This window comes from Ceratotherium simum, chromosome 3, assembly GCF_057802395.1.
Source record: "Ceratotherium simum simum isolate JZ-2026a chromosome 3, ASM5780239v1, whole genome shotgun sequence".
NCBI classification, from domain to species: Eukaryota; Metazoa; Chordata; class Mammalia; order Perissodactyla; family Rhinocerotidae; genus Ceratotherium; species Ceratotherium simum.
This window is the reverse complement of record NC_141902.1, coordinates 67430824-67452535: the sequence shown is the minus strand read 5'-3', so window position 1 is coordinate 67452535 and position 21712 is coordinate 67430824. Positions and strand designations below refer to the sequence as shown.

Sequence of the window (21712 nt, the reverse complement as noted above, 5' to 3'; positions counted from 1 at the left end):
GTAGGATGATAATACATATGAGGAAGTAAGGGTCTGAAAGGCTGAGCCCTGAGCCAAGGTCCCACTGCTAGTATGTGTCAGAGCTGGGATCTGAACTAGGGGCTGTCTGGCTTCAGAGTCCTTTGCCCTTACCACCATATGACATGAAGACTAAGGAGTGGCGGTCAGTCATCAGCCCAGACCCTTCCCCAGCCACACCTAGCAATGCCTCTGATCTCTGAGGCCACAGATGGGTTATAAAGGAAGGACAGAGTCTCCTACATGGTCACTTTATTCTCCAGTACCCCCGATCTCACGGCATGGTCTGTGGGGAAATCTCAGGGACTTTCCAACTCACAGGCCTCCCTGGCTCTGTGTGGCACCTGGGCACCTCACCAGGGAGCTGAAGTTCCAAAGGCCTGGCCAGGTGCCCACCACGCTGGGCATCTCCAGCTTTGGCTGTTTCTAAAAGCGGCTCCTGGGCACAATGTAGAATCAAGGTTTCTCAGGCACTCCTCAGTCCCTCTCCCAGAGCACAGTGACAGTACAGCAGCTTGCTCCTCTTGGTCGCTGTACCTATCCAGGACAAGGTGGGGAGGGGCTCCAGAAAGCGAGTGTCTCCTAATAGGAAAGAAATTGAGACCTGGGCCTTTGGTCTAGTTTAACCTGGGGCCAGTCAGGCCCCTGGGAGGCCCTAGAGCAGGCCCAGGCCGGACCCCTACTCAGTAAATGCAGGAGTCTTCATCATATTTTGCAAATGTCCATCTTCTTCACCAACTTGGCCTGAAAACACGCTGAGTGCAGAGGGACACACACAACAGAAATCCTGGGTTCAACTCTGCTGGAAGCCACCATGCAGGGAGAGGACTTCTTTCACTTTGTCCACAATGGTGCCCACCTCAGCCATGGCCCCCAGACCTAGGAGCAAAGTTCTGCTGTGGCTCTGCAGACTGAGGCAGGGGACCATCCCTCCCCGACCCTGCTCAATACTTCCCCAGTGCACATGCTCCACCCAGAGCCCAATGCCTAAGAAGGCCAGGATGGTCTCAGCCTGAGCTAGACCCATCACTTCCCTTCCAAGACAGGCTTCAGGAATAGTTACAGTAGCCATCATGAACTGTGTATGGGCTGCATGCCAGGGACGATACCAGGCACTTTACACACACTATCTCATTTAATCCTAACAACTCTGAGAGGAAGGAATTATGACTTCCATTTCCCAGATGAGAAAGCTGAGCTCAGAGGTAAATGGTTTTGCCCGAGGTCACAACACGCTGGGATCTGAACCCAGATCTGACCCCAAAGCTGAGCCCTTCCGCAGCCCCGGGCTGTGAGGATGGGCTGTGAGCCTGACCAGATAGATGCCCACCTTGGTCTCCACACACCAGCTTCTTGGCCACACAGGGAATCTCGACATAGCCGAAGGCCTTGAGCTGGCCCACCTGCTGCGCGGTGATGGGGTGCTCCCACATGGTGGTGTTCATCGCCGGGCAGAAGAGCAGAGGCTTGCTGCGGTCCCAGGCCCGGATGACACAGGTCTGTGAAGAAGGTCCCAGGGTAGGGGATGAGAGGGTGGGCGTGCCTGCTGCTCTGCCTGCCACCCCTCCCCAGCCCTTCCAAATCCTACGCACTGTCCTCCGGGCCATAGCCAGTCATGGGCTTGGGATGACTACTATCTGCAGGGAGCTGTCTCACGTCCCTCAGGGGGTAGGGATGTGTCTCCTCGCCCCTCTCCACCTCCCCAAGGCTCTGGCATGGGGCCCTATAAACAGGATACGCTCCACCAATGCGCACAATGGCCCAGCCACCTCCAAACAGACCTTCCCTCCTGTGCAGAAAGGTCTCCCTGTGCCCAAGCATAAGGCTTCTCCATAGCAGGCCACACCTCGCAGAAAGAAGCAACCGTGGAGAGCAGAAGGCAGGCTTTGCAGATCCCCACAAAGCTAAGGACCAGACTGCTCATCAGGTGGGGCCCATCTATCCTGACACTGGCTCTACTTTGAGGCCAACTAAAGCTCGGCAATGAAAATAACATCTTACATACGACAAAAACCCTCTTGCATATATTATCCCATGAACCCTCACTGCAACCCTGTAAATAAGGTGCTGTCCCGTTTCACAGATGGGGAAGCTGCACTCCCCAGAGGCGAGCGGTTATCCAAGGTCACACGGAGACAATGATCCAGGGCTTGAGGATTTGCACGCCACCCATGTGATCCTCCACCGCGCCACGCAGCCTCCCGATTGCCAGGCGATCCACCAAGTCACAGACCAGAGCAGCTGTGAAAGGGACCGACCTGCTCACAGAGTCCTTAGTGCTGTGGGCTGTGAAATCACATAGACCTGGGTTCAAATCTCAGCTGTGCTATCTACTATTTCTAGCAATGAGAACTTGGACAAGTTATTTAATGTCTGGAGTCTCAGCTTTTTCTCTGCAAAAGCCCCCCCACCCCTGGGTGGTTGTGAGGATAGAGGGTAAAAATGCTTAAAGCTCCTCTCACAGGGCCTGGCACAAAGTAAACAGTAGCCCCTGTTATGATCACAGGCACAGGCTCCCTGGACCGGGGGCTGCCTGGGGGAGAAATAAGCTCTGGGACCCACAGGAGTGTGCTCCCCCGTGCTCTGACTGCTCCAGCACCTCCTCCCGGGCCGTGGGCCTCTCGGGGAGACAGTGGCTGGCACGCCCCTTCCCTGACGTGGAGCCCCTCTGGGAAATGAGCGGGGAGTCCAGAGAACAATGCCACAAACAGGCTAGGGCCAATGCCTCCCCTCTCGGTGCCCCTGCCCTCTCCCAGGGACAGGAAGGAAGCGGGACAGCACACAGCCTCAGGATCCAGCTGCTTGTGCAGTTCAGACACCAGCGTTTATTTCCCACAAGTCCTCCCAATTCGGCAACCAGGCTATGAGTGGCCAGTTTCAGTCACGCTTCCTCTTGGCCCTGTGCCACCTGCTGCTTCTGCAGAAGTCATGAGCATGCCTAGAAGAGCCCCTGGACTACGTGTGGGGTGAGTGGGAGCTGGGCTGGGGTTTCTAGGTGTCCTCAAAGCAAAGCACGCCGACCAGAGCAGAAACCCAACACCTCCGTGTCCCACGCCTCTCGAGCTCTTCCCAGCTCAGCTCAGCACTTCCTAGACAAACCACGGCTCCTCCGAACCTTCCAGCAGCAGGAGGGATGAGAGGAGGAACCAGTTCCCAGAGTCACTTCTGTTTGGCCAGTGTGGAGTTCGGCACCTCAGGGTCTGCCCCTGGGAATCTGCTTGGGTGGAGAGAAGGCCTGGATCCCGCTAAGGAGACCAGCTCCCAACTGGACTGGTGACCCAGGGAAGTCACCTCCTCTTTCTGGATCTGCTTGGCTATTTAGCAGAAAGAAGGGGCAGCGCCTGAGTGAGCCAGAGGACAGAAGGAGATGCACATCGCCGAGGCCAAGGGCCCGGAGGCTGGGTGAACAGGTTCACACCTAGCACACTGCTCTAACCGCACCCCAAGTTCTTGGCACGGGAAAGGGAAAAGATCTGAAGGAGGAAGGTAGCAGGGTGAGCTTCTTTTCAGGGATATAAGGAGAGAACATCTTTTGAGAGAGGACAGAACCACAGACCAAACATGATGACAGATTAAACTTTATAAGATTTGCAAAATATTTGTGCCTTCAAGTGAAACCCTTTGAGGCAAATGGCCTGGGGGCTCATCTTAGGAACATATTCCACTGCTCAGCCTACTCAGGAGGTGGGAACCCCAAAGATTTCAGGGAAGGATGGCAGCTTTGAAGAAAAAAGGGAAGCAGAGCTTTCAGGAAGAAGGAAGGAAGCCTCAGAGAGCCAGGCCAGGCCAAGGCTTACCTCCTAGAGGTCAGTGTGCTTCGTCACATCAGCTGGCTGCTGACCAGCCAGTGGGAAGCCTGGAGGTTTGGTGAGATGGTGCCGTCACACACAACTCTGACCCTCTTAGACAACGGCAGTCAGGAGCCTCAGCTGTTCCAGCTGCCCCGTCAGCCTGGCACCAGACCCACTGGGAAGCCTTCTTGGTAACACTGCTCCAAGCCTCACCCTTCTCTGCACCCCTACCCTGCTCCTGGCCACATAGTCTGGGTGTTGCTCTTCTTCTGGTCACCTGTGCTCTTATTAAAATGATGCTTAAATCACTAGCAGATTCTTCAAGAAGTGCCTTAAGCGCCCATCAACAAGCATACGAGGAGACTAACCTCCTATCTGACCCCAAAAAATCTTGACTCCGCTTCGTTATTCACTACTTGACCATATTAAACTCTGAAAAACTCCTGGCTGTTTGCCAAAGTCAAATTACTAATTACTGCATACATATAATAAGTATTTATTGAACACCTGCTGTATGCCCAGCTCTGTGCAAGGTGGTGACTCCATTGTCAAATGGGGTCATTTAAGACTGTACTACACAACAGAGCACATTCCCTTCTCACCTGCATGGGTGACCAAAAACCCTCTCCTTCCAGACTGTGAGGTCCCTGTTTCCTGTGTGTCCCTCTGCCTGGGGCCTGGTTCATGGCAGATAAAAGCTCAATGAATGAGGGAAAGGGGGTGACAGGGAGGGGGAGGGAGGAGAAAGATCCTGCTCAAACCTTCCCAGGATGAGCATATAAACAAAGGCTCTTTAAGGATAATAGCTCCCGGGACGTCCCTTAGGCCTAAGACAATCCCCACTTTGTACAGCTGGACTTCCATTCCTCTCTTCCACTACCCATCAGCTCGCACCTCTCACTCTGTCCTTTTCCTCTCTTTCTCTCTAAGCTTTCCATAATATACAGGAAAACCGCATCTCAGCCTTGTGGCTAACGCCACAGGAGAGATAAGTGAGCCTGAGAGATCCAGAAAGAAGTCAACCCTCTTATCAGATTACCCATGTGGATATGCAGATCCCCGTGAGAGGGTAGAGCTGACTGGGGCAGGCAATGGGGCTGGGTAGGGAGACCAATGGAGGAGCACGTCAAGGGCAGCCCATGAATGAAGGACAAAGGAGGAGGAGCTGAGCTTGAGGGGCAGGTGAGAGGCAGACACCCTCAGAGAGCATCCACAAGTCAAGCCAACTCATCAGGACCAGGTCTTCTGCCCACTTGGCAGAGCATAGGTGAGAACAAGTCCGGGGGTAGGGGGCAGTCCAGGGGGACTGTATTCTGAGTAAACTAGCCCCACCATAACAGGATTCCAAGGCGAGAACTTTGTACAAAAGCAGTCTGCAGTTCAGCAAACTGCGAGTGAGGCCCAGGGAGGGAGGAGGGCACAGAGAGTCACTCACAAGCAAGTTGTCACAGATGCCACTAGCCACCTTCCCCAGAGTATTCGCATCAAGAGGAGCCACCAGCATGAGGTCTGCCCACCTCCGGAGGTCAATGTGGAGAACTGGATCGGACCGGCGCTTCCACATCTGGCAGAGGGAAGGAAAGGGGGTCACCGGGCCAGCCACTCGCTCAGTGTGGAGGGAGGAAGGCGGACGGGGAGGGCTAAGGCAGGCCAGGTACACTAAGTCAGGAACCAGAGGGAGACCTCCTGAGCAACCCCCGTCCAAGTCCACTCACAGTTCCCTCTCACAGCTAAGCTAGTGAGCATGGGCTATGGAGCCAACAGCCTGAGAGAAACCAGGCCTGAGGAAACAAACGCCCCTTGTCTCTCCAAGCTATTCCCTTTATGGTTTGGTTTTCAAGAGAACTGACATCTGGCAGGGAACTCCTGGCCTGTCTGCTTGAGGCGGATGCTTGGGTTGTCCAAGCCAGTGGAAGGGCTCTGGGGCGGTGAGAAACGGAGGGGGTGGGGTGAGGAAGACAGGCCAGTCAGAAATGTTCTAGGCTGAGAATGTTTAAAAATGCCTGGCAGGGCACCCCTGTGAGGCCCACACTTGACGTCTGGTGAATCGGCCCACGCCCGCCCCTCTGTGGGAGAGCAGAAGCAGAGCCCAGCGGCCGTGGGAAGTGAGGCACTCTCAACAGCCCTGACACTGGGAGCCACGTGGACAAGGGTGGTGGGAACAGAGCTCCTCTGTGGTTTCATCAGCCCAGATAAGTACAAGGACACTCACTCTCAGGCACGGGGCCAAAGCTGAGCTTTGCCTGGGGTGGGAGGAGCTGCAGGCCTCCTGCAGGCCAGAAGCTAGACAGATGTTTTCCTCATCGCCTCTGCCCAGCGGACCCTGACCACTGACTTGAGCCTGGCCTGTCTGCTCCCGCCACCAGGACTAGAGGCTGCAGGGAGGACAGTCCTGTCCTGTTGGCAGAAACGCCATGGCACTCAGCCCTGGGGGTCCCCAACACTAACCTCCCATTCATCAGCATCGCTGTAGAGGGTGACAGGAACATCCTGGGGACTGTAGAAATGTTTGGCTCTCTCAGTTGTGACCACTGCTACTTCCAGCTGTCACCAAGAAAAAGTGGAGGTGGGGGGAGGGAGGGAAAGAAAAACTGTTACCAGAGCCACTGGCCTGGAGGCCACACGGGGCCAGGCCAGGCAAGGGCTTTCTTCATAGCCTGGCTGTGGCTCTCCCTTCGCAGCAGGGAGCCCCACGTCTGCATAGCTACTTCCGCTGTCACCCAAAGGTCAGGCCCCACCAGGTGCAGCCGTTTCACTTCCCTTCTGGGGGCTGCTGAGGAATGAGTCACCAACTGCCCAGTGCATATAAAGCTGCAGGCTCCCGCCACTCAGGCAGAGTGAGATGAGAGGCAGATGCAGGCGGGTGACGGGAAGGGAACCCAAGGCAAGAGGGCCACAGAGGCCATGGGAGGCAGGAGGGGCCACCCTGAGGAGGGTCAGAGGTCCCAAGCTCTGGGCCACACTGCAGCCCTGCCCTCTGCAGGCCAAGGCTCTGGGGAGCTGGAGCCCTGCACACGGTGTCTGCACCCAGGCCCCAACAAGAAAGCAGGCAGAGTCCCTTCGTGTACTTCTAGGAACAAGGCCTCGTGGGCTCCAGCTGCAGACAAGCTCCAGGAAAACTAAACCTGTGTGCCCCACACTCATGGGGCAAGAATGAAGTTTACCTTCACACTACTCATTTTCTAGATAAATTAATAATGCAAACAAGGGGATGGTTAAGGTGCTTAGCAGAACAAATGGCTGTGAGAAACAGCACCCAGTAGTGTGAATGGCTCTAGAAGGGTTGTCATCATGTGTAAAATGAGACGTCGGACTAGCAAGCTGGCAGAGTAGAGGGGCCCACAAGAGGTGGCTGGGAGGGGAAGGGTCTAGGAAATCACATCTTTGGGGGACATTTATCCAGCAGGGAGAAGAGTCCAAAGTGACAAGCACAGAATCATCGACTAACCAGAGCAAGGGTCATGGGTGGCAGTGTCTGGGCCAGATCCAGCCTGCAGACACACTATTTCCCCTGCATGGGGTTATAAACGTTTTTGTTTATTTGTATGTATGCCAATACATACAAATCAGGAGATTTCACATAGAAAATCCAATTTCCTGGCTTCTCTTGAAAAACTGAAAGCTCTGGCACTGCTGGGCCCACATTCCTACTTGATAATGATTTGGTGCCATTGAGTAATGGCTGCCTCTTTGGATGCCCTTCGATAGGCCATGCCCATGACAATTCAACCTAGTCCCTACCCCTCCCTATCATCTCACCGAGGCCCCCCTCTCCTCATTTGTTTCCTGCCTGTTGTAGGACAGTGTTCTTCTGCACAGTACCTAGGAGTGAAGCTAGGGGGCCCGGCCTGGTGCCTTAGCGGTTAAGTTCGTGCACTCCTCTTCAGCAGCCCGGGGTTCACTGGTTCGGGTCCTAGGCATGGACCTACTCACTGCTCGTCAAGCCATGCTGAGGTGGCATCCCACGGAGAACTAGTAGGACCTACAACTAGGATATAGAACTATGTACTGAGGCTTTGGGGAGAAAAAAGAAAAAAAAGAGGAAGATTGGCAACAGATGTTAGCTCAGGGCCAACCTTCCTCAAAAAAAGAAAGAAAGAAAAAAAAGAGAGAAGCTGGGACCAAGGAGTTGAAATCTCAGAGAGGCAGACTACAGAAGAACTGCAGATGGTCTGGCGTTCCCAGCTCTACTGGAGAGCTCCTGAACCTGTCCATCCTCCCTCTCACTCCCTCTTAAAGTCTACCATCCTCAGAAGTTGCATAAAATCTCAGGGACCTTTTTTGTGTGTATATGAGGAAGATTAGCCCTGAGCTAACATTTGTTGCCAATTCTCCTCTTTTTGCTGAGGAAGATTGGCCCTGGGCTAACATCTGTACCCATCTTCCTCTACTTTATATGGGACACCACCACAGCATGGCTTGACAAGCAGTGCATCAGTCTGTGCCCAGGATCCAAACCTGCGAACCCCGGACCGCCGAAGCGGAGTGAGCACACTTAACCGCTACACCACCGGGCCAGCCGCTCAAGGACCTTATTAAAGGTCATTTAAACCAGTGGAGTCCCCTCTAGGACAGCCCTGAACAAGCCTTGTCCAGTTCTGAAAAAGACGGCAAATGAACAGGGCTGCAGTCCCCCGACAGAACCCAGCCCTGGAGAAATAAATCTGACTAATAATGAGTTCCAGAAAGAGAGGACAGAAAAATAGAGAGGAGAAAATTTTGAAAGAAATGAAATGAAATTTCCCAGAACTGAAGACCTCAGAGGTGGGAGCCAGCTCTTCTGCCTGTAGGGGTCTAAGAAGGTGTCGCACTGTTAGGCTCAGGGAACCTGGAGCATCACGTCCCTGGCCCACTGAGTGTCTGTCAACGGAGCCTGAGCCCACATCAGCTCTTCTGGAAGCCACATTCTCCTGCTGATGTATATGGGGTTTGCAATCAGCAAAAACTCAAAAGAGTTCTTCTCACCCATGTTGCTACTAAGCCACAAGCCTCAACTGTACCCACACAGTTACTTTCTGGTCCCAAATGCAGTCCCTCACATTTCCCTGGTAAATTACACCTTTCCAAGAGTTGGCCCCTGTTTGCTCAGTCTCCGGAGAGCTCCTGAGATCTCAAGCCTGTTCCTCCTGGCCTGTTCTCAACCAGCAGCCTGAGACACGAATACAAACCATGAACAGAACAAGGTCAAGAACAGAGCCTGTCCATGGGGTCCACAGGTTGGGCAGGGCAGGCGGGAAGAATCAGGAACGAACCCTCTCCAAGGATATTTCACTGGTTATAAACATGTTGACAACATCACCAGGTGGTCCGGGGGATGTCCTAAGATTCCATCAAAGGCCTCACCTAAATCCAAAACTACTTTGTCTAATATCCAAAAAACTAAACTAAAATTGGTATGCCTTGTTCCCAGCAAGCCCAGTCAAGCCCCAGTGACAAACATTGTCTAAATGCTCATAAGCCTCGTCTATAGTAATTTGTGGAGCCCACCTCCCTTGCCTTTTTGATAAATGGGCATTAGTTGTCTCCAGCCCCCAGCCCCTCTGCTGTTCCCCACACATCCTGTAGGTCACCAACCACAACCTCAGCACCCCAGGACAGAACTTGCCCAGGTCAGGAGATGAATCACCCAACTTGGGTTCAAGTCCCTTCTACCACCCTTTGTCCTACTTTTTCAAGCTCAAAAGAAAAAATGGAAACAAAATGGGACTCAAGAGTCCCTCCCATTTCTTTCTGTCCCCTCCTAATGTTACACCATTGGCCTCCAGGACCAGGCGTGGTTTCATTGTTCTTTTTCCAAAGTATGTAACAGCCCCCTCGGTCGTCCTGAGTTTCACTGCAAGCTTCAGCTCACCCTGGTGGCCTCTGACCACATTCTACCTTCCTCTTTGGTTACATGTCCTCCTTTCCATTTAACTGCTCTCCAATCTCCCTCAACAGAGGGCTTCCCAGGTAGCCATATCAGTTTCTGGTCACTGCCTTCTGTTCCTCATAGGGACCGCTTTCTTTCATCTCTAAGAGCTTCCCAACCACTTAAGAACATCCCAGTTCATCCTCTCTCTATTCTGAAATTTAGAAAGCTGCTTCCTGAAGATCTAGTTCCCCTACTCTCCCCAACTCCTAAACCACCTGCCAGTTCTCAAAGTGAGGCCTGTGCCTAGGGCCAGCCTTCAGAAACATTGCCAGTTTGGTAAAGGCCCTGTTCAGGGGATCCCTCCTCCCTTCCAGCTCTACCTTTTCTTTCCCTCTACATCCCCTTCATGGTCTCAGAGCCTTCATACTGCCTCCCCTGACCCCTGGGGAGTTCCCACCAGGGGTCCAGGTAGGCCTCCCACCCTGGGCACTAGCCTGAGATCTTCCCTCGAAGCTCCTTCCCCAGTCTCTGAGCCATCCCTCTCTGGCTGCCGTCCCAGGTTACCTAGTCGTTGTTAGGGTGCTTCCTGGGATCAATGTCTTTACCTCAAGAGTAATGTGAAGAGTATGTGATGAGCCATCCTACCCAATGCCCCTCCCCTGACCCTGCTGAAGCAGCCACCTCTCCTTGGCAGTGACCCTGACCCCAGTGCTGCCTGGCAGGCCCAGGCCAGTTTTTCTGGTTTTAGAGGGATGTCACTTGATCTGATTCATCAGCCCTATGGGCTTTCTTCTTTTATTTTCATTCACTCTGCCAAAAGGTCCTGGGAGCCAAGGGCCGGGCCCTGGGTTTGCATACATAAAAATATATATATGTGCGCTATATATATATATAGCATGTTGTGCTACTTTCTGAGATACTAAATAACTCAGACTATTCACTCATTCACCCTGACCTTTGCCCCAGCAAATGCCAAGGAGCCCTGGCAGGGCAGAAAACTCCTGAGGGCGGGAGCCCTCCTTGACTTTCTCTCACACCCTCCTGGGTCCTGGTAGAAGCAGGGCTGGGCGTAAACAATCTCCCACACACTACAGAGTTCCTGAAAGGCAGCTCTGTGCTTGGGCCCCTGGCGAGAGCCCTGGCAAAGTTTTTATATCTAATACTTTTAACCTGAACCTCTTTATGTCATGTGACCAAGGCTTGGCCAGACCCTGTTATATAAGCTGCCTGCATTTTGCCTGGCATTTATAGAGATTCCTTTCTGAAACCAGTTGGCAAGTCTGGCTTCCTTTCCTCTGAAGATACATCAGCAATCCCATCTGGAGCTCCTGGAGAGTCAGGGAGGAGAAACGGAAACAGAATTTGGGGTGATACCTCTACTTTTACTTTTAGGCCCCTAGTCTGGCCAGGCTGCTTCGGGGGCAGATTATCAAAGGGACCTGTGGAGAAGCACTTTCATAGCCACAGGATGAGACACATCCCATGGCCTGAATTTCCACCTCCAATCCCATCTCTGGCGCAGGGACACACAGACGCTGTTCACACCACAGTGCCTGTCCCTGCCGCCTTCAGCCAAGAGGGAGGCAGCACAGAGCAGGGAGAAGCCAGCTCCAGAGTGGCCACCTGCGTTTGCACTGCTAGCTCTGCAACCTTGGGCAAGTTACCTCTCCTCTCCAAACCCCAGCTTCCCATCTTTAAAATGAGGATAATGGGGCCGGCCCCGTGGCTTAGCAGTTAAGTGCACGCGCTCTGCTACTGGCGGCCCGGGTTCGGATCCCAGGCGCGCACTGACGCACCGCTTCTCCGGCCATGCTGAGGTCGCGTCCCACATACAGCAACTAGAAGGATGTGCAACTGTGACATAAAACTATCTACTGGGGCTTCGGGGCGGGGGGGAAGAACTATCCAACAGAACTCTCTGCAATGATAGAAACATGTCACACCTGCGCTGTCCAGTGTTGGAGCCACTAGCCACACATAGCTATTGAGCACTTGGGGTGTGGCTTGAGGAACTGAATTTTCGGTTTAATTTTAATAATTTAAATTTAAATTTGAATGTGGCTAGTGGCTACTGTATTAGATAGCACAGCTCTGGTATATGCAAGTAAAGAAAAGCCCCAGCTGAAAGCCCCAGCTGAGTGGCTGGAAAAGAGCAAGTGTTTCTAGTAGGGTGTGTGATGACAGCTCCACGGGAGACTGATGAGGATTCTAAAGAGGAAGCACCAGCCATGACTTAACCTGCCACATGGCAAGGAACCCAGAGATTTGGTGGCTCAGGCCTCTGGGCTGGCACACGCAGCAGAGGCCCCTGACGTTGGGTTGGCCGGTGTTGACACTGCCAGTCCCCATGGGCTGGGCGCCAGCCAAGAAGGTGACACAAACCTGAGCATGGGGGTGGCAGGTATACTCCAGGAAAAAGGACTCTTAGTGCCCAGGGCAGTCGGCACATGGGGCAGGGAGCTGTGGAGGAGGTGGCCTCATTAACGAATCCCTGAGGATTGGCTGAGTGGGTGTCCCAATGCCTCATAATGATGTCTCGACTCTGCAAACATTTACTAAGCTGATTCTAGGCATGGGGGCCAGAGCTGGTAAGACATGAACTTTGCCCTCAGTAAGGGTCAGTCTAACAAGCAGGTGGGGTATATATGACCCCCGACCATAAAGTAAGGCAGACGAGGTAAGAGTCCACAGTTTCCTGGGGATTCTCATCCTCACAGCCATCGTTAGCTTAAGCAGAGAATGCCCATGCTCCAGATCTGAGCTCAAGTTCACCTGCTGATGGGAGTAAGGAAACCTGGCCTCAAGCCCCAGTTCTACCAGCTCACTGGCTGGGGGATCTTGGATAAATCCCTCTTCCTCTCTGGCCTTGGTTTTCCCTTTTGAGCCCTGAGCCATTTAGACCATATGGCCTCCAGGGGTACATCCAGCTCTCTCTGAATAGGATGTGCCATCCCAGCCCTCTCGTGACCCTTGCCCTTTCCCACCAGGCTCTGCAGGGAAAGCCTTTCTCTCATCTGCCTCCAAATGGGCCTCCTGGGGGAGCTGGTATTCTGATCACATCAGCCCTTCCTGCCATTCAAGCAGGACCAAGCTGCCAATCCCTCTGTGCCCTTCCCCAACCAGAGAAAATTCTCAGGATGGAGCTAGAGAGGTGGCCTGCAGAGGCCCTCCATGGGGACACTGTTCTGAGATATCAGGGAAGGACCCTGGGGTGCAGGATCCCTCAGTCCAGGGCTGGCTGCCTCTGACCAGCGGCCTGCAAAGCTCACTCCTCGGAGGAGCAGGCCAGGAAAGGAAGGGGCCAGCCAAGCCAGCACAGGCCCAGATAAACGCCTCAGAGCACTACAGCTGAACAGACCAGTTTCCACAGCAGGACCACAGAGCAGGCAGGCGGCCCCTGCCCGGAAAGAAAGGGAAACCTCAAACCAGGCCTTGTTTCTCCTGCTCTTTCCTCCACGAGCATTAAAAAAAAAAAAGCATAAAGTTACACAGAATGTTCCATAATATCCCCACCGAAAGCCCCACTGACTTTAAAAATAAAATAAACAGACGCAGGGGTTAGAAAATTAAAATTGAACAGAATGACACGAAATGAAAAATGCAAGGCTCCCTTCCTGCCCCCATCTCTCCACAAGGGTAACCACCTCCAGGAAGAAGTGCAGGCAGTAACTCAGATATGTGAACATACAAAAGGAATCATACTCTATACCAGCGGTTGGTGAACTTTTTCTATAAAGGGCCAGATGCTATTTTAGGCTTTGTCACAATTACTCAACTCTGTAGTAGCCAGATTGCAGCCATGGGCAGTACTTAAATGATGAGTGTGGCTGTGTTCCAAGAAAACATTACGGACACTGAAATTTGAATTTCGTGTAATTTTATGTGTCACAAAATATTCTTCTTTTGATTCTTTTTAACCACTTAAAAATGTAAAAACCATCCTTAGCTTGCAGGCCATACAAACACAGGCAACAAGACTAGGCCTGGCCTGTGGGCCACGGTTTGCTGACTCCTGCACCTTGCCCATTTCACTTATATCTATTTTTTGTCTGTGTGTGAGGAAGATCGGCCCTGAGCTAACATCTGCTAATCCTCCTCTTTTTGCTAAGACTGGGCTTGGGCTAACATCCTTGCCCATCTTCCTCCACTTTATATGAGATGCCGCCACAGCATGGCCTGACAAGCGGTGCATCGGTGCGCGCCCGGGATCTGAACCGGCGAACCCCAGGCCGCCGCAGCGGAGTGCGCGCTCCTAACCACTTGCGCCACCGGGCCGGCCCCTTCACTTATATCTTGATGATTGTCCCACATCAGCACACAGAGATCCATCCATTCTTCTGAACCGCTTCCTTGCAATCCATTGAGAGGCTGTACCATAACTGCACCACAGCTCTCTATTGTTGGACATTTGTTTGTTTCCAGTTTTGTTTTGAAATGATCAACAATGCCATAATAAACATCCTGGTACATACAGTGACTTCTGTACCCTACAGGGTTCAATCCTACAGGTGAATCAAGGGCTGTGAACATTTTTGATTTCTCCAGATATTCCCAAATGGTCCTCCAGAAAAACAGAATTTATTTCCTACTGTGTATGAGCGGGGCCCTCTTTCCCTCACCCATGGCAGCCCTGAATGTCCTGACAGGCATTCTAGAAATTTACTTCTCTAAGCCCAGGGCCTGGCAACCCCCTGAGCGAGAGATTTTCTCCACCTTTGGAAATCCCCTTCTGGCTCTCAGCCCTGCTGCTGCCTGTTCTGGCAGGAGCTAGAGAGGGGTCTGTCTTCTCCTCCCAAGTGAGAAGGATGCCAACCAAAGGGCAGAAATGGAGCTGACAGCTCAGTCATAACTGCTGCCCAATTACAAGACAGTCACAGAACTGCAAAACACCCTGAAGCTCCTGAACCCCAGCACCTTCTCTTAGGCTGCCTTCAGGTCCTAGTCCTTTTTGCCTTCACATCTAGGATCTTCTACCACCAGTGCCAGAAGAGGCCTCAGAGGATGGATCATTTGAGTACCTGCCCCCCACTTCATTGCTACAATAAGAAAACTGAGGCCATAAAGAAGAACTGACTTGCCCAGAGTCCCAGTGTGAGAAATCCTCTATGCTCAGCAGCCTCTCTTGAGGTAGGGCTGGCGCCCACGGTCCAACTCCTCCCACCTCACATAAAGGCTCCAAGCCTTCTTTGTTGGTGGCCACTCTCCCCGACTGCTATGTGAAGCATGAAGCCAAATCTACCCCTCTCCATCACCCTGTCACGGTCCCCTGGTCTGGCTCCAGGTCGGTGGCTCCCCTGGGATGCCTGGATACACTGGTGAATCAGGAGTAGTTCTGGTCTGTAGAATCACCCGGGCCCCTGCAGCCCATACCCCTGCTGCTCGTTTGCTAGTCAAAACCTCGGTATGCCTAAGGGAGCTCGTATGAACCCATGACTTAGCAGGCAAAGAGCTAAGAATGACTGCTCCAGAGGACAGACACTGCTCCTGAGGGTGACCCAGAGAGGGGGCAATGGGGAGAGCAGTACCATCAGGGAATGTGGGGAAGGGCTAGGGGAAAGGCCACTGCCTCGGGGCCAACACAAGGCAAGCCAGGGATCCATCTTGGTTACCAAACCTCACAAGGACCCCACCGAGCAAACCCAGGCTCTTTGGTGAGCCATCTCCCTGCAGGATGAGAGGGCCAAGAGGTGAGAAGGAAGCGGGCCCCTCCACATAAGCAGATGGACTGTGGCTCCATGGCTTTTGCCACATGAGCTGTCTCGCCAACTCAACACCTCACATCACGTGGCTGGCCCAAAGGACATGACAACAAGGGAACGGGTGAAGGACAGGAAACAAATACTGTTAAGTGCTTCCGTGTGCCAGGAGGCACACCTAGTTGTTGGTACAAGATGACAAACCGTTTCATCTGTGTCTCCCTCCCCCAGCCTTGATAAGAGCCTGAGGGGATGGGTGGCAGTAATCAACCTCATTTTAAAACGAGAAAGGCAGGCTCCAAGAGGCTAAGTCAGGGAGTCCTCCCTCTCAGGTCAGTGGCCTCTGGCTGCCTGACTTCAGGCTTCAAATCCAGCCAGAGAGAGAGAGACAAGTCCTGTTCCAGATACAGCCTGTCCCTGCAACGGGCAGGCTAAAAGGCCTGGGGTGGGCCAGAGAGCCTCCCCGCTTCAGGGAACCCTTTCCTCACATCCCTATAATGCTGGCTGTGTGGGATGGCAGGAAGCGGTAGAGTTGCCATTTCCCTCCGCTCTGAGGCTGCCCATCTGTTTCCTGGGATAGGACTCCCCGCCCCCACCACCCCCATTCCGGAAATTCACTTGCTCCAGGGCTATGGGAAAAGGGAACTGCTTGGCTCCCTCCCTCCCCAGGGGGCAGTGGCAGAGGCTGTCCATGCTACAACCCCTTCCAGGCCTCCCGCTCTCACGGCTCTAGCTGGCCAGCTCCTACCAACGGTTCTGGGCACATGAGGGATGGCAGGCCCCAGGCAGTACTGCCCCAGCAGCACCAGTGCCCAGCCTCAGAGCAGCCAGGAGATTCTCCTCCCTTCCCCCCTGCTGGCCTGGCTGCCTGCTTCACTGCTAGTCCTAACCTGGGGGACGGGGCGGGAGGGTGGGGGTGGGGGTGGGGGACTAGTGAGGGGGTGACTTTCTGGGTAGAAGTCTGTGGAAAGTAAAAAAATGAAAGATTTCCCCCGCCCCTGCCTGCAGTCTCGACATGGTCATCTGCACGTGAGCACTGCCCCCTGCTGGACATGCTAGGAACATCCACCTGTGCCACCCTGTTAGGTGCTGTGCAGAAACAAGAAAGGAAAAAGCACAGCCCGAGCCCCAGGGGCTTAACAACACCCCACAAAACTAGCGTCAGACAACATGAGCAGTGTCGAAGGCAACCTATGGTTCTATATCTTGGTCAAGATTCTCTCCTTGACCAAACTCCAGTCAGGCCCGTCTGAGACACTTTTTCATCAAGGCCCCTCCTTGGGCCTTGTCCTCAAGAGCAAGATTCCTGCTAAGTTGATTTAACCAGAATCCCCACCCTCGATGTCTGATCAGCCTGGATATCTCAACAGGGTCCTCAGCCCCCAGCATCCCCCAGATGGTGTCTGATCACCTTCAGCAAGAATCTTGCCAGGACGTTCAGCCAGAATTCCCCTGACCCCTGATGTTCCCTCAGGAATTTTTCATCCGCTGACCCATGTCTGCTCCTTGGCTATAAATCCCCACTTTTCCTTGTTGTAGTCAGAATTAAGCCTACTTCTATCTATACTGAGGTCTCTTTTCCCCTATTGCAATAGTTTTTCTGAATAAAATCTGTTTTTACCTTTTTTTTTTTTTTTTGAGGAAGATCAGCCCTGAGAGAACATCCGATACCAACCTTCCTCTTTTTTGCTGAGGAAGATCGGCCCTGAGCTAACATCTGTGCCCATCTTCCTCTACTTTATATTGGACGCCACCACAGCACAGCTTGACAAGCTGTGTGCCCATGCGCGCCCAGGATCCAAACCTGCAAACCCCGGACCACCAAAGCGGAGCGCACGCACTTAACCGCTCCGCCACGGGGCCGGCTTGTTTTCACCACTTTAACTACTGCCCAGCTCTGGTTCTTCTTTAGCACAACAAGCAAGTTTTAAAATGAAGGCAGCAAGACTGCATGGGCTGAGGCAGGTCAAGCAGGCTTTTGCGTGAAGTGTTCATGCAGAATTTGGAAAGGCCAAGAGGAGCAGGCAGGACAGCGCAGGCTGGCAGGGGCCCGGCCAAAGCAGAGGCCATCAGGGTGGAGTGTGGGGCAGTGGGAGACCGATGGACCAAGGAAGGGCCCTGGATACCAGATGAAGAAGTGGGGTTATGACCTGCTGGCTTTCACATTGTTTAAAGCCTTGAACTTTTCCTGCAAAAGAATCTGCCCCAGAACCCCAATATATATAACTGATCAAAGTTGAGGTGGTCTGGCGCAGGGCAGGGAGCTAAGCCCACCACCCCCAACACACTGTGGTGGCCCCTGGGCATCTCTGAACACCTGAAGAGCAAAGTGTGAAACCAGAGCTGTGGGCAACAGGGAGTCCCCGAGCTTCCAGTGCATTTGGACCAACAGGACAGCCACGAAGTCTAACGAGGAGGGAGAATAGAGCCACAGTGTTCATGATGGAGTGAAAGCAGGGGTGGGGCGCCCAAGGCAGCAAGGGGACACCGAGAACTTGCCGCATTTCTCCAGGCAGCCCTCCTCCCACACCAGGACCTAGGGAATCTCAGGGTCAACATATGGGAGCCCGAACGCTCCATTTACCAGAGCGTTCCTTCTCTAGTCTCCCCTCACGCTCTGTCCACACCATCTAATCTAGCTCCTGGTTATACTGTCACACTGGACTCTGTCTCCTGTGTCCCCCACATACCAACGCACACAGAAGACTTCCACAAACACCATGATTAAGAAAAAGGAAACCCCGTGCACCACTCAAAAATGGCCCCAGGAGCAGCGGCTCTCTAATGTCAGAGGCTGCCACGCTTGTCTAGTGAGGATACTCACACCAGGAATGTCCAAAAGCCTTGACACCAGAAGAGGCAACTTCAGAGCTGCAACGCTCCCAGTGACACCCACGAGAACATGGAACTGTCTCTCCAGCAAGGGTGCAGCAGCTGGACATGAGGCCCTTGGTTCCATGTGGGGTCTGGTGGCTTCGAGTCCTGGCCTGCCAGGACTGGGCTCCATAAGGCTCTGTCAGGATTTAGGATCTAAAAGCAGAACAAGGTGTACCTGCTTCATTCATACATTTGACCAAAATGTATTGAGAACACTGTGTTAGACCCTGGGCGAGATGCTGGGGTTCCTAAGGGGTCAGAAGCCCCCACTCTGGGAGCAGACAGTTGGATCAGACACCCTGTCACACACGGGTCAGTTACAATGTAATGTGGCCAGCGCTGTGAGGAAGGTCTATACCAGGGGCTGTGGCTGCCCAGGAGTAACTGTCTGAGGAAGTCAGGGACCAAAACAATGATATTCCAGTTGAGTCCTGAAGGACGAGTAAGTTTTCTAGAGAAAAGGAAATAACTTTGCAAGAAGGAGCAATCTGGCAAAAGTGACAAGGCCTGAAAGAGGGTGGCAAGTTTGGGGAACTGGGAGTAGCTTAGTAGTGATGGCCAAGTGTGATGGAGGAGCAGGAGGTTAAGGCTGCAAAATCAGGTCAAGGGCGGAGTGTCAAGGGCAGTGAGGGCCAGGTGAGTTTTCATTTTAGAAAGATGATGCTGGTGCTGGAGACAGTGTGGAGGGGGCCCTGGTGGTGGAGAGATTGGAGAGGGCAGGGGAAGGAGCTACTGCTGTGGGCTGCGCTGGCTGACTGAAGGCACTGGTAGGAGAGAACAGCTTCCAGGGATGCCTGTGAGGTGGAACCCTAGGCAACAAGGGGGCTTGGGAGCTCCAGAGAGCTGAGAGATTTGCCTCTCTGTCTCTGTCCCTGTGGATCTGAGTGGGTACCACTCTACTAATCCAAGCCCAGGAGGAGACGAGCATAAAGGGGCTATAGGCCATCCCATGAAACCAGCTGCTTGGTTTCTTTTGTGTGTGTGTGTGAGGAAGATCAGCCCTGAGCCAACATCCGATGCCAATCCTCCTCTTTTTGCTGAGGAAGATTGGCCCTGGGCTAACATCCGTGCCCATCTTCCTCCACTTTATATGGGATGCCGCCACAGCATGGCCTGACAAGCCGTGCGTCAGTGCACACCTGGGATCTGAACCTGCAAGCCCCAGGCCGCTGAAGGGGAGTACGCGCACTTAACCACTGCGCCACCTGGCCGGCCTCGCTGCTGCTTGGTTTCTTCCTCTGGCCCTCACATGCTGCTAGAAGTGAGTGCCCATGATAATATGGCTAATGGATACATCAAAATATATACTCTGGGCCGGCCCCGTGGCTTAGCGGTTAAGTGCGCACGCTCCGCTACTGGCGGCCCGGGTTCGGATCCTGGGCGTGCATCAACGCACCGCTACTCTGGCCATGGTGAGGCCACATCCCACATACAGCAACTAGAAGGACATGCAACTATGACATACAACTATCTACTGGGGCTTTGAGGAAAAAAAAAAAAGGAGGAGGATTGGCAACAGATGTTAGCTCAGAGCCTGTCTTCCTCAGCAAAAAAAAAAAAAAAGGAGGATTAGCACGGATGTTAGCTCAGGGCTGATCTTCCTCAAAAAAATATATATATATATACATACATATATATATACTCTGCAGGCTGGGCCAGAAAACATACTCATTCCATCAGCAACCATCTCTGAGGACCAATTACATCCAGCATGGGACAAAGGAATTGTGGAAGACAGCCACTGCCTTCAGGGAATCTGTAGACGAGTTGAGAAAACAGGAGTCACACCTGAAATCATTTGAGCTGGGTCCTTCTCTGGGATGTACCTTTTTCGTGATCACTGATTTGATTTGTTTGTGAGTTTCCTTGCCTCTCCCTCTCCACTTCCCCACCACCACCACCACCAAGCTCCCTGAATGTGTGACCAAGTCTAATCGCCAACTGCCAGGCACCTTCTGGGTCCTGAACACCTGCCGAATGAAGAACAAATTGTACTCTCTAAAGTAGGGTGGGGTGGGGCCGGCAGTGGCGCAGCGGTTAAGTGCCTGTGCTCTGCTTGGGTGGCCCTGGGTTCACAGGTTTGGATACCGGGTGCCCACCGACGCACCACTTGTCATGCCATGCTGTGGCGGCGTCCCATATAAGGTAGAGGAAGATGGGGATGGATGTTAGCCCAGGGCCAATCTTCCTCAGCAAAAAAAAAAAGAGGAGGCTTGGCATTGGATGTTAGCTCAGGGCTGATCTTCCTCACAAAAAAATAAATAAAGTAGGGTGGGGCAGAGGACAGAAGCCTGGCCTGTGAATCAGAGGCCCTGGGCCCTGTCCATGTTTGTGCTCCTGACCTGGTGTGTGACCTCGGCCCAGGGTACTCTCCTCCCTGGACCTGTCTCTTCATCTGAAAAATGCAGAGGTAAGACCAGGTGATCTCTGAAGCTCCTTCCAGCAGAAACCTTCTGAGTCAACACATGAAAGATAGCAGTAAGAGCAAGTCCTGGAAGATGCACTCACAATGGGCAGAATCAGCAGAGGGAGGGGACACCAAGGCAGCCCCCAAGGAGGAAGTGCATGTGAATTGCCCAGCGGCTACCTCTGTGGCTGCACCCACAGGGGCCTCCTTTTCACTCCACAGGCCCCTTGGCTCCCTAAGGCCTCTTTGCCCAGTATTTCCTTCAAGACTCAGGCACATACCCACATGAGCTCAGGATCATGTTTGGGTCCATTATCCCACTCCTACCTGGAAGGGAGTCCCAGAGGCCCACACCCTTCTCACCAAGGGTTAAGCACAGGCCAGTTCCCTAGAGCAAGACACCTCCAAAGTTCCATTTGCCAGCAATCTCAGTCTCTGATCTATGTCAGGGCCTCAGCCAGGGCCGTGCTTACCCAGGGCAGAACTGAGTCTACTCCAGGGCTTGAGGAGCCCCGTCACCAACTGGCAAGGTTTAGAGAGCCTATCGCCAGGTTCTTCTGGGAACTAATCAGCATGCTGATCAGCACCCACACTGGTGATGGAGGCCCCTTCCTTTTTTTTTTTTTTTTTTGGTGAGGAAGATTGGTCCTGAGCTACCATCTATTGCCAATCTTCCTCTTTTTTTTTTTTTTTTTTTTTGCTGAGGAAGATTGGCTCTGAGCTAACATCTGTGCCCATCTTCCTCCATTTTGTATGTGGGACACCGCCACAGTATGTCTTGATGAGTGGTGTGTTGGTCCACACCCAGGATTCGAACCTGCAAACCCTGGGCTGCTGAAGTGGAACATGCAAACTTAACCACTATGACACCAGGCCAGCCCCAAGAGGCACATTGACTCTCCAGGGAAACCTACCTGCCAGATCTCAAACCGTGACCCTGCCCCACCCTAGCCAACTGGTGCTAGGATAGGGAGATTCCTGCAAAACCAGAAGCTGAATTTCACCTCTGCAGCCCCTGAACCTCCTCCACATCAAGCTGATATCATTCTAAGGAACAGGTTACTGAAAGCAG

At 53.0% G+C, this 21712-nt stretch overlaps 1 protein-coding gene across 2 annotated transcripts; it reads right to left on the bottom strand.

Moving 5' to 3' along the window:
- Positions 1-255: 255 nt before the first annotated feature.
- Positions 256-21225, bottom strand: PPCDC (phosphopantothenoylcysteine decarboxylase). Of its 2 annotated transcripts, none has more exons than XM_087428716.1 (6): positions 19864-21225; positions 18181-18386; positions 6258-6353; positions 5245-5373; positions 1349-1517; positions 256-600 (listed from the first exon to the last, which is right to left on the bottom strand). In XM_087428716.1, exons 2-6 carry the CDS (start codon positions 18361-18363, stop codon positions 485-487), a joined length of 693 nt encoding a protein of 230 aa, XP_087284842.1. In that variant the 5' UTR covers positions 18364-18386; positions 19864-21225; the 3' UTR covers positions 256-484. The 2 variants fall into 2 exon arrangements, with proteins under 2 accessions (XP_087284842.1, XP_087284843.1); XM_087428717.1 differs by having other exon boundaries at positions 256-897; positions 19864-21221.
- Between the last annotated feature and the right edge of the window lie 487 nt (positions 21226-21712).

Coding starts and splice junctions, on each gene's coding strand:
- PPCDC (XM_087428716.1), bottom strand. CDS start 18,363: ATGGAGCCCAGTCCTGGCAGGCCAGGACTCGAAGCCACCAGACCCCAC. Junction 5,374..6,257: donor GCGATGCTGATGAATGGGAG/GTTAGTGTTGGG, acceptor TCCCTCTGCCAG/ATGTGGAAGCGCCGGTCCGA. Junction 601..1,348: donor GCTGGTGTGTGGAGACCAAG/GTGGGCATCTAT, acceptor CTTTCCTATTAG/GAGACACTCGCTTTCTGGAG.